The sequence below is a fragment of the Nomascus leucogenys genome, chromosome 19, assembly GCF_006542625.1.
Source record: "Nomascus leucogenys isolate Asia chromosome 19, Asia_NLE_v1, whole genome shotgun sequence".
Classification (NCBI taxonomy): Eukaryota; Metazoa; Chordata; class Mammalia; order Primates; family Hylobatidae; genus Nomascus; species Nomascus leucogenys.
The window spans coordinates 1363829-1380453 of NC_044399.1; the positions used below are offsets into that span (position 1 = coordinate 1363829).

General features: G+C 48.0%; 1 protein-coding gene across 1 annotated transcript in view; it reads right to left on the minus strand.

The window, feature by feature from the left end:
* Nucleotides 1-16625, minus strand: part of PXDN (peroxidasin) — a 69136-nt gene that overhangs the window by 34783 nt on the left and 17728 nt on the right. The window contains exons 6-10 of the mRNA XM_030800562.1: nucleotides 16371-16442; nucleotides 15951-16022; nucleotides 12497-12666; nucleotides 9238-9355; nucleotides 5972-6141 (exon numbers count right to left, since the gene is read on the minus strand). Coding sequence (XP_030656422.1) covers nucleotides 5972-6141; nucleotides 9238-9355; nucleotides 12497-12666; nucleotides 15951-16022; nucleotides 16371-16442 — 602 coding nt within the window. The remainder of the gene's footprint in view (nucleotides 1-5971; nucleotides 6142-9237; nucleotides 9356-12496; nucleotides 12667-15950; nucleotides 16023-16370; nucleotides 16443-16625) is intronic.

A 16625-nucleotide genomic window follows, 5' to 3' on the forward strand; every position in this document is an offset into this window, starting at 1 on the left:
AAGAAAATAAAATACCTAGGAACACAACTTACAAGGGACTTGAAGGACCTCTTTAAGGTGAACTACAAACCACTGCTCAAGGAAATAAGAGAGGATACAAACAAATGGAAAAACATTCCATGCTCATGGATAGGAAGAATCAATATTGTGAAAATGGCCATACTGCCCAAAGTAATTTATAGATTCAATGCTATTCTCATCAAGTTACCACTGACTTTCTTCACAGAACTAGAAAAAACTACTTTAAATTTCATATGGACCAAAAAGGAGCCCGTATAGCCAAGACAATCCTAAGCAAAAAGAACAAAGCTGGAGGCATCATGCTACCTGATTTCAAACTATACTACAAGGATACAGTAACCAAAACAGCATGATAGTGGTACCAAAACAGAGATATAGACAATAGAACAGAACAGAAGCCTCAGAAATAACACCACACATCTACAACCATCTGATCTTTTCACAAACCTGACAAAAACAAGCAATGGGGAAAGGATTCCCTATTTAATACATGGTGCTGGGAAAACTGGCTAGCCATATGCAGAAAACAGAAACTGGACCCCTTCCTTACAGCTTATACAAAAATTAACTCAAAGATGGGTTAAAGACTTAAACATAAAACCTAAAACCATAAAAACAGTAGAAGAAAACCTAGGCAATAACATTCAGGACACAGGCATGGGCAAAGACTTTGTGACTAAAACACCAAAAGCAATTGCAACAAAAGCCAAAAGTGACAAATGGAATCTAATTACATTAAAGAGCTTCTGCACAAGAAAAGAAACTATCGTCAGAGTGAACAGACAACCTATAGAATGGGAGAAAATTTTTGCAATCTCTCAATCTGACAAAGGTCTAATTCCAGAATCTACGGAGCTTAAACAAATTTACAAGAAAAAAACAACCCCATCTAAAAGTGGGTTAAGGATATGAACAGACACTCCTCAAAAGAAATTTATATGGCCAACAAACACATGAAAAAAAAGCTCATCATCACTGGTCATTAGAGAAATGCGAATCAAAACCACAATGAGATACCATCTCATGCCAGTTAGAATGGCGATCATTAAAAAGTCTGGAAACAACAGATGTCGGCAAGGATGCAAAGAAATAGGAACGTTTTTACGCTGTTGGTGGGAGTGTAAATTAGTTCAACCATTGTGGAAGACAGTGTGGCGATTCCTCAAGGATCTAGAACCAGAAATATAATTTGACCCAGCAATCCCATTATTGGGTATATACCCAATGGATTATAAGTCATTCTACTATAAAGACACACGCACATGTTATGTTTATTGCAGCACTACTCACAATAGCAAAGACTTGGAACCAACCCAAATGCCCATCAATAATAGACTGGATAAAGAAAACGTAGCACATACACACCATGGAATACTATGCAGCCATAAAAAAGAATGAGTTCATGTCCTTTGCAGGAACATGGAAAAAGCTGGAAACCATCATCCTCAGCAAACTAAACAGGGACAGAAAACCAAACACCGCATGTTCTCATTCATAAGTGGGAGTTGAACAGTGAGAACACATGGACACAGGGAGCGGCACATCAAACATCGGGCCTGTTGGAGGGTTGGGGGAAAGGGGGCAGAGAGCATTAGGACAAATATCTAATGCCTGCGGGGCTTAAAACCTAGATGACAGGTTGATAGGTGGCAGCAAACTACCATGGCACATGTATACCTATGTAACATACGTGCACATTCAGCACATATATCCCAGAACTTAAAGTAAAATTTAAAAATATATATATTCTGCTAGAAACTTAATCCATAGATATTTTTACAAGCACATAAAATGTCATATGTCCAAATGAATTTTTGTTTGGGCCAGACGTGGTGGCTCATGCCTGTAATCCCAGCACTTTGAGAGGCTGAGGTGGGCAACCGCCTGACGTCAGGAATTCGAGACCAGCCTGGCCAACATGGCGAAACCCTGCCTCTACCAAAAATACAAAAATTAGCCAGTATGGTGGCGCACACCTGTAATCCCAGCTACTCGGCAGGCTCTGGCAGAAGAATCACTTGAACCAGGGAGGCAGAGGTTGCAGTGAGCTGAGATCTTACCACTGCACACCAGCCTGGGCAAGAGTGAGACTCTGTCTAAATAAATAAATAAATAAATAAATAATTTTTGTTTTCCTTTTGCCCTGTTGTTTCTTCAGGTCAACCATCCTTATCCGCCATGCTAAAATTCAGAAAGCTCCAAAAATCATTATTTCTTCATAACTTATTTGTTTGCAAAACTGGATCTATCTAGCATAAGGCTACTTATAGTCTTTATTCTACTTTCTGTGAATATCCATACAGTTTGCTATAGGATATTAATACATTGATTACAGGGCACTATCCCAGACTCTGCTGACAGTCTAAACTGGTATGTGGATTTTACACTATGCTACCCTTCTAAAAATTTCCCCAAGTTTCTGGATATCAAAAGACATCTGGCCCAAAGGCTTTTGAATAAAGAATACAGAACTGTGATAGCTAAAGATTTGGAAAAAAATCTAAACTCACTCCAAAAGAGAACTCGTTAAATAAATTATGGTGCATTTAGATCATGGAATTCTATGCAGCTATAGAAAGAAAGAGAGTAAGAAAACTCATGTATTAAAAGGGAAAGACTAGAAAGATTTCTAAGATATCATCTAAGAAAAATCACTTGCCTCAAATATGCTTACATTTTTTTGTATATAGATAGGGAAGAAACTACTAAGCATTTTGGGAAGAGGGGAAGGGAACAGGAATTGAGTGGACAATGAAAAGAGCCAGGAGGAAGACTTTCTACCTTTTTTATATATGTTAATATGTAAGCTGGGTTAATCAAATATTTAAGTATAAATTATAAAAAATACAGAAATGACATTTAATATTACTATTTCTATCAGAATAACAAACTGGAAACCATGAAGCTACTCACAGAAGTACAAACACCAAAGTCAAAGTCAGCCTTGAGGGCATTTGCAGACCCTTACAACTTAGATTTAGCCTTAAGAGCCTCATGTGATACAGAAGACAAGACACAGATCAACATAGGCCCATGAAGAGAAGTCCAACAGAAAACTGAACAGCAGCTGCATCCCCACAGTGCTGTACCCTTGGCATGAGAAAGAACTAACTTCAAAACCTGCCTGCCCCACCCAGGGAACGATGCCCAGTAAAAGAGAGAAATAAATCTCATTCAAGTATTGTTCACCAAAATCTGGTCCTCACATGAGCTTGCTGCCCAACTCCCCCCACATCAGGCAGAAGGAAGGTGATCCCCAACAGAAGAGCTGAGATGAACAAAGGAAGGACAAAGGAAGTGGGAACCACGCGGATGCATCCAGACAAACACTGGGAGAACAAAATAATAATGTTTATAGGTTAAAAAAAAAAAAAAAACAACAGAACTAAGCACAGCAACTCAGAGGGATGAATGCACGTTACAGGGGAAGGTTATACTAACTTTAGATTTCGGCCATTTAAGAATGCATTTAAAATTTTCTAGGCTAACCACTAAAAGAACAGAAATGGGCATATAGTGTCCAAACTAGTAGTGGGAGCAAATATGAAAAATAATTATTTCCAACTAAAGAAACATAGAAAAGTTTGGACAAACAGTTCAAAATACAAGGTAGAATTTATAAATCTCGTATTGTTAACTACAATAAACATATTTAAATGGATTAACTTTAAGAAAAACTTAGGATTTTTTTTTAAATTTCTAGCTCTATGTTATTTATATTAAACATCTCAAACATATGTACGTGAAAAGGCTCCGAGAAAAATGGTGGGAAATGACACACCTGACAATACGAATCAAGTAGAGGCTGCTCTATTTATCTTACAACAAATTTACCTTGAAGCAAAAAGCACTGATAGAGATAGAAGTGTTACTGATCAAAAATGTAATTCATCAGAAAGATTAAAATTGCAAACTTTTTATATGCCCCTAATCACAGAGCTTCAGGATACTCGGTGCGATACGCCCCTTTATGGCCCACGGAGACCTACATGTCACTCTATTCCTATTACTATACATTATTACCATAGTCTGTGACAGCAGTTGGCCATTTTTTTCTGTAAAGGGCCAGACTGGTCCTGTTTTAAGTTTTGAAGGCCACACAGGTTTTGTTGCTACTACTCAACTCTGCCATGGTAGCTTACAAGCAGCCATAGACCTTGCACAAAAGAATGAGTGTGGTCATGCTCCAAGAAAACTTTATCACAGACAATGACGCCTGAATTTCCTCTAGCTGTCATGTGGTCGTAAGACATTGTTCTTCTTTCAAAAGTTTTGATCATTTAAAATTGTAGAAAAGTATTCTTAGTTCATAGACCTTAGGAAAAACAGGCAGTAGGCCGGTGTGAACTGCAGGCTGCAGTGCGTCAGCCTGGCCTAGGCTTCTGGGCTTCTCAGGGCTGGTTCCCCCATGCTGCAGTGACTCCCTGTGCACTGGATGGCAGGAGACTCTTCATGTGTATCTGAGGGAGCTACACCCACATGCTCAGACTAGTATACTAAATAGGGCTGTTGTTCCTGAGAAAGACACAATTCAGATCAAAAGGAGTGAAATTTGGAACTCTCTAGCCATAAAGAGCTGGCTAAACATTCCTGTCCAGGAATCAATCAAACTACAAACATAGTAACTCTTCCTAAGTAGTTCATTACTCATAATCCATGGTTGTTCTCCTTTGTCTATAACATATACTTAACAGTACCTACATAACTTTTTCTCCCTATTTTGTGGATTTTTTAATTCCTTAAAAATAGAGCCCATACTCCTTCTATGAGCAGCGGCTGTGTCTTAATTTCTCTGCACAGGCCCACAGCACTCTGAATTTGGAAAGATGCTGAATGCCTTATGCTAAAAATGTGGAACGTTGTTTGATTAAGGGCTTTGATTCAGCAGTACTATATCCTTGGGCTTTCCTTTGAACGGAAATGTGATAGCCAGGAATTCTCAGTCACTGGTAACCGTTGATTGTGTCTATGCTGGGATGTACCAGGTGATGCAGAGACCAGGCCAATTAAGGAGCTGGGATTTAAACAAGAAATACCAAAACCATTTACATTGCCAAACAAAAGGTTTTATAACCATAATGGCCTGAAATACAAAATACCAGGGAAACAGCAACCCTGGCATGATTTGTGGCTGAAGCTAACGGCAGCCAGAAGGTTTCAGAGAGGAAGTTACACCTGCAGCCTCCCTGGGTAAGGGCTCCGACTCTACCGGCTTCTGCACAGGGGGACAGGCAGACCCGTCCAGAGGCGTGAAGTGATCTGCATCATTTCCCAGAGCCGTGGTGGGTACACCCAACGCCTCACTCCGCTGTTCTGCAAGGGCCCAGCTCCTCTTCTGAGCAATGGCCATGGATAACACAGGTGGATCAGAGCAGAGTTTGCAACCTGGTGGGGCCCAGATGGATGAGAGGCCACAGCTGGACTTGATGCAGCTGAGACAGTTTTTATATGTTTTAAATTTAGGTGCCATTATCTTAAACATGAAAATATTGGATAAAAATCTAGATTTGTGGTTTCTTTTACATAATCCAAACCCTTAGCAAAATAGAGATCTTGTTACCACATGGCAACAGCTGGCTGTGGCTGAGTAGCTGTCCCTTCAGATGGCGCCTGGGGGGTGGGGTCAGTGCGTTAAGGTGTGGCACAGTCTCTCCAGGTTCCCAAGGCCCTCTCTCAATGGGCTGGGCTCACAGCATGGACTGCCCCGGCTGTGTGGACTATGAGTGTGTCCCCAGATGAGGGGCTAACTGGGGACCACAGCACCGCTCACGGTTCATCTACGACGCTGCGCTTTGAAAGCTTTGTGAGCCAACCCTGGTATTGGAGCTTCAATTTCAGACTTCAGTGTTCATTCTTATTTTACTGAGTTGGGGTGCAAGGAAAGGAGAAGGCAGATAGTGGGGGACAACAATTCTGGATGGAATCCAGGTGTGAAATGCCCACCACATACCTGGAGACCCGAAGTACCTGAGGGTCACCTCGTGCGTCTTCACCTCTCCGGCCACGTTCTTTGCCATGCACTGGTAGATACCCTGGTCCGTCTCCTGTGTGTTCTGGATCATCAGGGTCCCGTCGTCCAGCAAGTTTAGGCGGGAATCTGTCTTCATGCTCAGCTCATTACTACAAAGACAGAAATTTGGTCTGGTCAAGTGTTGAAAGCACAAAGACGTACCTCACCCATCCCCAGCACAGGAGTTTCCAGCCTTGCAGCAGGCACATCAGAACTCACATGAGGAACAGCTCACCTTCCAGGGTCTCCTCCTTCCTGGCAGCCCCTGACCTAACAGGCAATTCTGAAAAGGGGACCGTGTATTTGCACCTCTCATTCGCTCAGGTGCTTATCCTTAGTATTCACGTGTTCAATCTATCTACACGTTTTACAGTGTTCCTAATTCCAAAGGAGAAAGCAATGAACAAAATAGAAAAAATTCCAAGGAAACGTTTTCTTTTGTTTCTGGTGAATTAACTAAAAAGGGTAGAAACATTTTTACATTACTAAAAGCCAAAGATGTATCTATGTGTATTTTATTTTTTTATTTTAGAGACAGAGTCTCACTCTGCAGCCCAGGCTGGAGTGCAGTGGTATAACCATTGCTCACTGCAGCGTCAGCCTCCTGGGCTCAAGCGCTCCTCCTGCCTCCAGCTCCGGAAGTGCTGGGATTACAGGTGTGCACCAGACCTCTCTATCTGTATTTTAACAAACAGTGCCTGCAAGCTGCTGGCTGGCCTCCCTCTGGGATCTGGGAGGAACCTGTGGCGCTGCACCATGAAGAGGCCAGGACACGGGTGACCCCACCTTCGCATGGCTCGGTCAGTCCTCGGGCAGCAATGACCTCCCCTGGGGCCATGCCACATCACACACACTTCGGGCAGCCAAGAAAAGCTGCAACACCTGTACCCCAAGGCTCAGTCCTGCCGCCTCTCCCCCTCACCCCCCCCACCTGTAACTTCACTTTAGTTCCCTTTATGCAGAAGCAGGTAAAGAGGAGACAGGTGACACTGGATGCCACTGGATGCCGCTGAGATCCCAGTCTATGGCACGTGTGAGGACAGAGTAACAACAGCCAGGCACGGCGCCCTCTGAGAATGCAGATGGGCCTGCAGAGAACTCCTGCTTCCAGATCACCAAGACAGACAAGGCCTCTGAAACAGAAACCCACTTTCTCAGCGCACGAGATTCAGCATCTTCCACGCGATTTTCCTAAGGAACCTGTGGAGCCTGGACCAAGCTGGGTCGCTCATGCAGGTGGAGCAGCACCAGTATTGTGCAAAAGCACTTCCCCACGACCGCCCTCAGAAACCTGCCAGCGCGCAGCCAAACCGTCGGGGACGCTCTCGAAAGACCAACGCCCACCTTCTCCCAAATCTTCCTCATGCTCTCCTCTGCCTGCCACCAATCCCCATCCTACAATCTGTCCTTACTCACAGGGCTTGCTGGATGGAAGCAACGTCAGCTTAGGCCCCATAAACAAGACTCTCTCTGATGTGGCCCAGTCCCCCTCCCAGAAACACGGCGAGCCAGCAGGTGAGGGTGGCCTGCAGGTGACTCTGGATGCTAGGTAAGGCCGGCCGGCAGGTGAGACTCCAGCTGGTGGAGGGCAGAGCCCAGCACAGGTCACCAGGCCTCAGGGCTTTGGCTCTAGCTCTGCCATATTTAGCTGTGAGATTTCAACTGCGGGCATCAATTTTTTCTTATATAAAATGTAGGTGTGACGGACTGGGGCCAAATTTATGATTCCCTGACTTTTAAATGCACACAACATAACACTGCAGAATTCCTCCAGTGTTCTCTGCATTTTAAATCTCAACTTGGGAGCCATCCAAGACAAGAGCTGTGAAGAGAGTGACGGCACCTTACAGGCTCCTGGTCCGGCACTGCAGCCAAGGTCAACATGACCTTTCAGTCATGACGATAACAAAATCTAGAGCTGGAACAAGCCTCCCATGTCCTCTTCAGCATGAACACATCTTCCCATTCTGTTCCTGACAACCGGGGACGGCCAGCTCCCTGCTTCTGTCCATCTCTTCTATAAACACCGCCTTGCCTGAGAGCCAAGCCCAGCCCGGTTTGCCCCTGGAGTCTGGAGCAATGACTCAGTCTGTGCCTCATCTATCTGCCCGAGTATCACCGGGCTCACATCTCAGACGCATCCCTCTTGCTCCCTCATGACTAAACATGGCCAGAGAGGAGCAGCGCAGGAGCGCTGGGGCTGGGCCGGCAGGAGGAGCTGCTTCAGAAGCTGTCCTCACACAGGCAGATGGGAGAAGCCAGGACACGGTGGCTTTACTTCAGGATTTTCTTTTAAGGATTTCTTTCAAAAGGTCACTTTGAAAGTGCTCCACTCCAGCTCAGCACCCTCAATGATTTGGCCCCAGGTGCCTTCCGGCAATCTGACCTCATTCCCACCTAGGCCTCTCTGCCCCTGCACCACGGGTCCTGCCCCACCCACCCCCCTTGCACGCCTTTCACTTCCTCCCATCTCTCCCCCTAGACTCCATCACTCTTTAACCAACACAGCCCCAGCTCACAAACCCAAGTGGGGCAGGGGTGCTCCCCACACCTGGGCTCACAGGTGGGGCTTGCTGCCAGGACACATGTGATGGTCAGCTGTAGGACTTCCCCCTGTCACCCTGACAGCCCACAGCCGGGGCCGTCTTAGCCTTAACAGGCCCACACCATGTTGTGGACCCAAGGGGAGACTTTCTTCGTTTGGGAGGCAAGTTAGATCCACACGGGAGCTGAGCGAACCTGTGTCAGCAGCTGCACGGCGCTCCAGGCTCCTGAGGACGCCGTCCCAGCAGAGGTCAGGGCCCCTCCCGCACCCACTCAGGTTGGTCACAATGCCCCAGGTCAAGGCTGCCAACAACAGTGACCAGAGCAAACAGGCTGCTGCCAGAGGTCAGCGGGCACGGAAAGAACCACCAGCATGCTCTCCCTCCTCCCACCGGGCAGGGCCGCAGTGACGCACTGCCCGGCCAGGGCACCCCTGTGCTGCCCAGGAGAGAGTGGGGAAGGGGCCCCAGCCGGCAGAAACATCGTCACACCCCCTGCCGTGTAAGACCGGAAAAGGCGCGGAAAGTTTCTCCTTTGTACTTTTCCCTACGTGGAGGAGGCAGAGTGGACGTGGGCCTTGGTGGGGAGTGAGGTGTGGTTTGGGTGTCTGGGTATAACTCCCAGAGATGTGCGGGGGACATTTCTGTTTGGCCCCAACTCACTTGTTTCGCAGCCAGATGATCTCAGGCTTGGGGTTGCCTTCGGCTCTGCAGGTGAAGTACACGGTGTTCCCCGAGGTCACGTCTGCGTCCTGGGGCTCGGAGGTGATCCGGGGCCTTTCTGTGCCCAACCAGAAAATGGAAACCTTTTTAGTCTAAACCATGACATGAAAATAAATGACAACCCACGCTGAGTTCTCTGTGTCCAAGAGGAAACCACAGATGCCCAAAGGCGTAATTCAGCCATAAACATCCCCCACAAAAGTGCCAGACTGGCTTCTCTACAGCCCCGTCTACGGTGCAGATCTCCACGATGTCTACGCCTCAGGGCGCCACGTTCTGAGCACCCAAGAGACAGGCTGGCTCAGAGCTGGGTAGACGAGCCCCAAATGACAGCCTTCGGCGTCCCCTCAAGGCCCTTCGGGAAAGCCAAACACCTGTGCAGAGTAGATACGCCACGGGTCACTATTTTCAGTGAATGAAAGACAAAAAATAGTACTCTGTAGCTAAAGCGTCCCTGAAAGAATAAGTCTCTAAGGCCGGGCGCAGTGGCTCACGCTTGTAATCCCAGCACTTTGGGAGGCCGAGGCGGGCGGATCACGAGGTCAGGAGATCGAGACCACGGTGAAACCCCGTCTCTACTAAAAATACAAAAAAATTAGCCAGGCGTGGTGGCGGGCGCCTGTAGTCCCAGCTACTCGGAGAGGCTGAGGCAGGAGAATGGCGTGAACCCGGGAGGTGGAGCTTGCAGTGAGCCGAGATCACGCCACTGCACTCCAGCCTGGGTGACAGAGCAAGACTCTGTCTCTAAAAGCACAGGCAGGTGGCAGGCACCACAGCTGGAGCAACTCCCAGCCTCCCTCCTCCACAGCTGCCTCCTCCACAGCTGCCCCACCTCACCCTCCACCCTGGGCAAGGGGAAGAATGGCCTCTCCCGCCTCCTGCGTGCCCGTGACTCCACACGGCTTCCAGGGGCCACCCGAGGGCTGACGGCTCCCAGGCCTTCCTCGAGGGCTGACGGCTCCCAGGCTCCCGTCCCTGGCGGCTGCTCTGCAGCTCCAGGCCTGCACAGGGAGCAGCCTCCTCTAAGGCTCCCTTCAGCAGCCATGAGGGAACCACGCTGAGGGCAGGCCTAGGCTTCCATCTCTGCCTCGTCACCTCAGTGTGCGAATCTGTCTCCATGCACATTCTGTGAGCATCACAAGAAGAAAAACACAACCACACACAGGTGTGTACAAGTGAGTGCCTGCAGTGGGGCAGACACAAGTGCGGGTAGGAGTGTGTGTGTGTGTGTGTGTGTGTGTGTGTGCGTGTGCAGTGGAGATGGCTCTGCTCAGCGCTGCCATTCTGCCTGGCAACCACAACAAAAGCCCTCGACCCAACTTGGGGCTATCAGCAAGGGCTCCTCCAGGATTGCCTCCTTCCGTCTCCCCAGCATTGCACAGCCCAGGTCAGGAGGCTGGGGGGCTCTGCCCAGCCCTCCCTGTGCTCCCACGTCACTCTGGGAACCGTGCCTCCTCTCTCCTCTGCGGCACTAGAGCCCTTGGCTTCATGGAGGTTCTCACTACTCAGGCCTTAGCCTGGCCTCCCTGCCTCCCTCACACACTCCCCGATTCCCTCTCCCAAGGAGGGCTGCCAGAAAGCTCCTTCTAGAATATAAACATCATCCCAACGTGCCGTAAACCCTCCCATGGCTCCCCATCACCACACAATCAAAATAAGCTTTCGCTGCTTTCTTCATTATTTAGGCGGAACAACCCTGCAGACGTCCTAAAACCCACCTAATTGTACACCTGAGGGGTGAACTGTCTGGCACGGGAACAATGCCTCCATAAAGCTATTATAAAAAACAAGAATAATCACTGACAGCCAAATTGGAGTAAGGAGTAAAGTATGACAAGGTCTCCAAGGGCACAACCTCAGCACTGTGATTACAGAGAGGCCGTGAGTCAGTTTCTTGGAAAGCCATCTGGAATGAACACCCATAGGAGCATTAGCGGCAACGACAGGGCCTCGGCTGATTCACAGGTGCTGGCACAGCTCCACAGAGCTGCCAAGTTGAGCAACACAGGTCCCTGGGCCCCCCTGAGCACCGAGGGCCCTCCCTTCAGGGACGCAGGTGGGGCAGCTCCATCCACTGAGGGCCGTTTCTGGGAGCTGTTGACAGCCAGTGTCCTGCAGAGCTGACGGCGGAGTCTGGGTCCGGGGTGGGGAAGCAGTGCAGGCAGGTGGCTGACAGGGGTCTGGGCCTCTTGCTCCCCAGGCTAGAAACCTGAGTGGTGCAGTACCCCCAGCCATCAGGCCCGTGATCAGTTCCATCTGCCCCTGCCATAGCTCCAGCAAGAACTGAGCTAGAAGAAACTTAAAAAAGAAAAACTATGTATTTTTGTCCATGTATTTTTGTCATATTACAAAACCATCACACAGGGAGATCCTTTCACCTTACCAAAATAAACAGCCATGTGTGCGTGTGTGTATGTGTGTGTGCCTATAAATGGTGTGTGTGTGGTGAGTGTGTGGTGTGTGCGTGTATGTGCGTGTGTGTGGTTTGTGTCTGCATGTGTGTGTGTCTATAAATGGTGTGTGTAGATGGTATGTGCGTGTGCATGGTGTGTGTGTGGATTGTATGTGCATGTGTGTGTGGCTGGTTTGTGTCTGTGTGTCCATAAATGGTGTGTGTGGTGTGTGTGTAAACGGTGTGTGTGTGGATGGTGTGTGCGTGTATGTGCCTGTGTGTGGTTTGTGTCTGCATGTGTGTGTGTCTATAAATGGTGTGTGTGTAAATGGTGTGTGTGTGGATGGTGTGTGTGTAAATGTGTGTGTGTGGATGGTTTCTGTCTGTGTGTCTATAAATGGTGTGTGTGGATGGTGTGTGTAAATGGTGTTGCGTGTGTATGGATGGTTTGTGCCTGTGTGTCTATAAATGGTGTGTGTGTAAATGGTGTGTGTGTGTGGATGGTGTGTGTGTAAATGGTGTGTGTGTGTAGATGGTGTGTAAATGATGTGTGTGTGGATTGTATGTGCGTGTGTGTGGATGGTTTGTGTCTGTGTGTCTATAAATGGTGTGTGTGGATGGTGTGCGTGTAAATGGTGTGTGTGTGTGTGGATGGTGTGTGCGTGTATGTGCCTGTGTGTCGTTTGTGTCTGCATGTCTGTGTGTCTATAAATGGTGTGTGTGTAAATGGGGTGTGTGTGTGTAAATGGTGTGTGTGTGTGTGTGTGTGTGTGTGTGTGGATGCTGTGAGTGTGTCGGGCCACTCACCACAGTTCAGCTCTTCCGGGGTGATGGTTGCCACTGATCGTCCCTGGATGCGTCTGGGATATTCACAGGTGGCTGCTGCCTGCGCGTTCCCTGACTCCGCGTAGGTTTTCAGCAAATCCGCCAACCATAGGATTTCACAGTCGCAGTGAAGTGTGTTTGAGTCCAGTCGCCTGTGGGAAGGAAGATGCAGCCGGTGAGACGCGGGGTGGGTGGGCTTGTCCATCCGTCCATCAGACAGGGCTTCCGGGTCCTGCGTCGGGAAACATGTGCCAGGCCTGCCGGGCTCGCGACATGGGGACGGGACACGTCTCATGGTGGAATCTGAGCCCCAGTGCCCGACTCAGGGAGTGATGTCGAGACACACACATTACCGGAAGAGCCCGGGGGTGCACAGTGCCCCTCAAGGCACTAACTGGAGAGGCGTGAATAGCATAGGGCTGGTGCACACCCAGGCATCGGGTGTCGAGTTCAAGGCGAAGGAGTGTGCCAGCGGCACAGGTCAGGGAAGTTTGTGAAGGAGACGGGAGGGAACCACTCACAGAAATCAGTAACATGAAAACCACAGCCACAAAACCACCACTGTCACTCAACACCCATCATCGCGGGCAGGACAGTTCTACATCATCTCACTCTGGCCTGAGCCTTCCCAGGGAGTGTGGGAGGGGAGGGCTGCATCTCCTGGCTGGGGTTCACACCTAAGTTTCCTGAGGTCCAAGCTGACCTGGAAAGTTTCTAGTGAGTGGCACATCCTGTCCCAACAAGGGCAACACGGGTAGGAGGTGCCTGCACCCTGGGAAAAGTGTTGTCTCCGCACATGGGGAAGAGGTTATCTGGGGGACAGAGGAGTTCCAGGTAGCAAACACAGGCTACAGGGCAAGGGCTGGAAGAGGCTGGCAGCTGGATGTGAGACAGCCAGGTGGGAAGGGGTCCCCAGGCCCTCCAGCCGGCCTGCGCACGGGGAGGGGTGCACACTGGGGTGGAGCCCACAGAGGACTGTGCCATCTGCAGCGGGGAGAAGCCTGGCCCTCCTCTTCCTGGGTGGAATTCAATCTGTGAGGCAGAAGCCCACTGGCAGGAAACTCACTCTCTTGCTTTGCTAAGGGTCTCTGTTTCCCCCTTTTTTTTCCTTTTTGCCCAATAAATCCCATTTTTCTCACTCTTCAGTCTGCGAGCCTAAATTTTTCTGGCCAAGTAACAAGGACCCCATCTTTCGCTGAACTAGGGAAAAGTCCTGCAACAGACATGCTCACTATTAACCCTCAATGAGGTGGCCCTGGGGCACCCCCGAGATGGGCATGGGATCCCGAGAGGTGCTCCCCAGGGCGGCAGGGTGAGGGCATCACTAGGGACCGAAGCTGGCTCCAGGAGGGGAAGGGGAGGCTACATCTCCCATCCGAGGTTCTCCCAGACATGAGCCCAGAGGGGACAGGAACACAGAACTGGCCTCACGACCAGAATCACCCTTTCCCCCATGAGCAGGTGCACAGCTCTCAGGTGAGGAGGCTGTGAGGGGGACAGTGTCAGCCACGTGCCCAGGGCACCCAAGCTGTGCCCACAGCTGAAGGTCAGTACAGGACCACAGGCACATGCAAGACCCGGATGGTCACAGTTAGGTATGTGGCATCTGGCCAGTCGGTCCTGGCAGAGCGAGCTGCTCAGGGCACCCGAGGAAGCACCGGACCCCCAACCTTCATCTGCTCTGAAGCAGAGAGGGCTATTCAGGAGGTCTGGAGAGGTGGGGCAGCTGGTGTGGCCTCCTCGGCCTGGGGCCCCTCAGGGACGTGAGGTTAGAGACTGCTCCGAGCAGACAGCAGCCAAGACACAGCGTGCTCTCTTGATGCAGCTCTGTAAATCTATCACAGAATCTCAATCTGGGGTTGTAGTGTTTGAGCAACTTTAGTAAAGTGAGCAAACAGGAGAGGGGGACCTTGCCAGACACCCAGAGAGAGGCTGAGAACAGAGAGAAGGCAGCTGTCAGCATAATCCAGGCTGTTACCCGTCTGCCCTAAACTTGTCTTGGCTACTTTCTAGAGCGTTTATCTGGTGATTTCTTTCTACTCTCTGTTATCTATCAAATATGGAAGTATTCATCCCATCTTCCTACCCAGGATGTAGTTTTTAGTTCGGCTTGTGGTATCTTTATCCTAAAGGAAAAAAAAAAATCACAAATAGTTCTGAAGGTCTATGTTTTACTCCACTTTATTTCACTGAAGAGATAAAACAAACAGCAGAAGACCACTCTGGAGTTAGACTTGTCTCGTGGCATTTTCTGCTTCTTTCTAGGTCTAGCTCACTGCATACACTCAGTAATATCTAACCGAAAATAACGGCTTCAAGACCATGAAGGAAAACACAAAAAGAATGTCACAACTTTCTCCAACAGTATTAAAATGCCTTCATTACAAGAAATAGCTCAGTATAAGCAAAAAGTATATTTGGAAGCCTTAAAAAAATGGGTGGAGGCCGGGTGCAGTGGCTCACACCTGTAATCCCAGCAGTTTGGGAGCCCGAGGCGGGTAGATCACCTGAGGTCAGGAGTTCAAGACCAGCCTGGCCAACATGGTGAAACCCCGTCTCTACCAAAAATACAAAAATTAGCCAGGTGTGGTCACACACACCTGTAATTCCAGCTACTAGGGAGGCTGAGGCACGAGAATCGCTTGAACCCGGGAGGCAGAGGTTGCAGTGAGCTGAAATCGAGGCATTGCACTCCAGACTGGGCAACAAGAACAAAACTCTGTCTCAAAAAAAAAGGGTGAAGATCAGCCTCCTTAGTATGCTGTAGAAAGACATAGAATACAGCACAGAGGTTCTTTCCACACTGGTTTTATTTCTACCAGTAAAATATGCACTGGAATTAAAAATTAATTTGATGAATTTAAAGACAATTTTTTAAAATGTTGGCTGGGCATGGTGGCTCATGCCTGTAATCCCAGCACTTTGGGAGGCTGAGGTGGACAGATCACATGAGCTTAGGAAATCAAGACCAACCTTGGCAACATGGCAAAACCCTTTCACAAAAAAAGAAAAAAGAAAAACCAAAAAAAAAAAACCCACAAAATTACAAAACTTAGCTGGGCATGGGGGCATGTGCCTATAGTGCCAGCTACTCAGCTATCTGGGAGAACTGCTTGAGCCCGGGAGGCTGCGGCTGCAGTGAGCTGTGATCGTGCCACTGCACTCCAGCCTGGGCAACAGAGCAAGACCCTACCTGAAAACAAACTTTTTTAAGTCTTAATTGCCTATCAAAGGATTAACTACTTGCCACATGGTCTGAGCCACATGTTTTCCATTTTGCTCTCTAATGGATTCAATCCACCCTCCATATATTCGCATTCTTTCAGAATCAGATTGTTAACAACACTTCACAATACCTGAAAAAGAACCAGGTGAATGGATAACAGAGAGAAATAAGGCTTTGCAGCAAAGGAAACACAAAAGGTATTATACTCACAATCTCTTCATAGATTCCAAGTGATTAAATGTCCCTGGAACTAAATGTGTAATCCGGTTGTTATGCAAAAATCTGTTGAAAGAGATTTTATAACAAACCAATTTTGAAAAATATTTCTTAAAATGTGTAGAAAAGAATATAAGCAGTCAAATATATACCAGCTTTTAAAAAACTCAGTGATTACATTTATTTAATACAAATGAATCTGAAAACAAAAGAAATGGTTTTTCCTATTTTATCAACACTCTCAATTAAAGAGAAGATTATAAGTCCCATTTCCAAATCGTTAGACTAGAAATATGGACTTTATATTGAAACAGTTTTCAGGTGTTTGGTAGATATTGACCTTAATCTAACCAAGCCAGTGACTGAGGCCTGGGCTCTGTGAATGGAAAGGCAAAGGAACAACACACAACTCACAGCCTCTCAAGCTTCGGGAGTTGCTGGAAGGAATCTGGGTCCAAAGTTTCTATCTGATTAAAGTGCAGGTATCTAGAGGAGTCAAAAGAAAAAAAAAAGTATAACTTACAATTTATTTTCTTAGATCTAGATTTTTGCCCAAATTTTTTTCCAAGTCATTTCAAATTCAGATATCAATAGACAGCTCACCCACTAGACTTCCTACATTGTATGAAAAATACATAAAATTATCAAATGATTCGATAAATACAACTG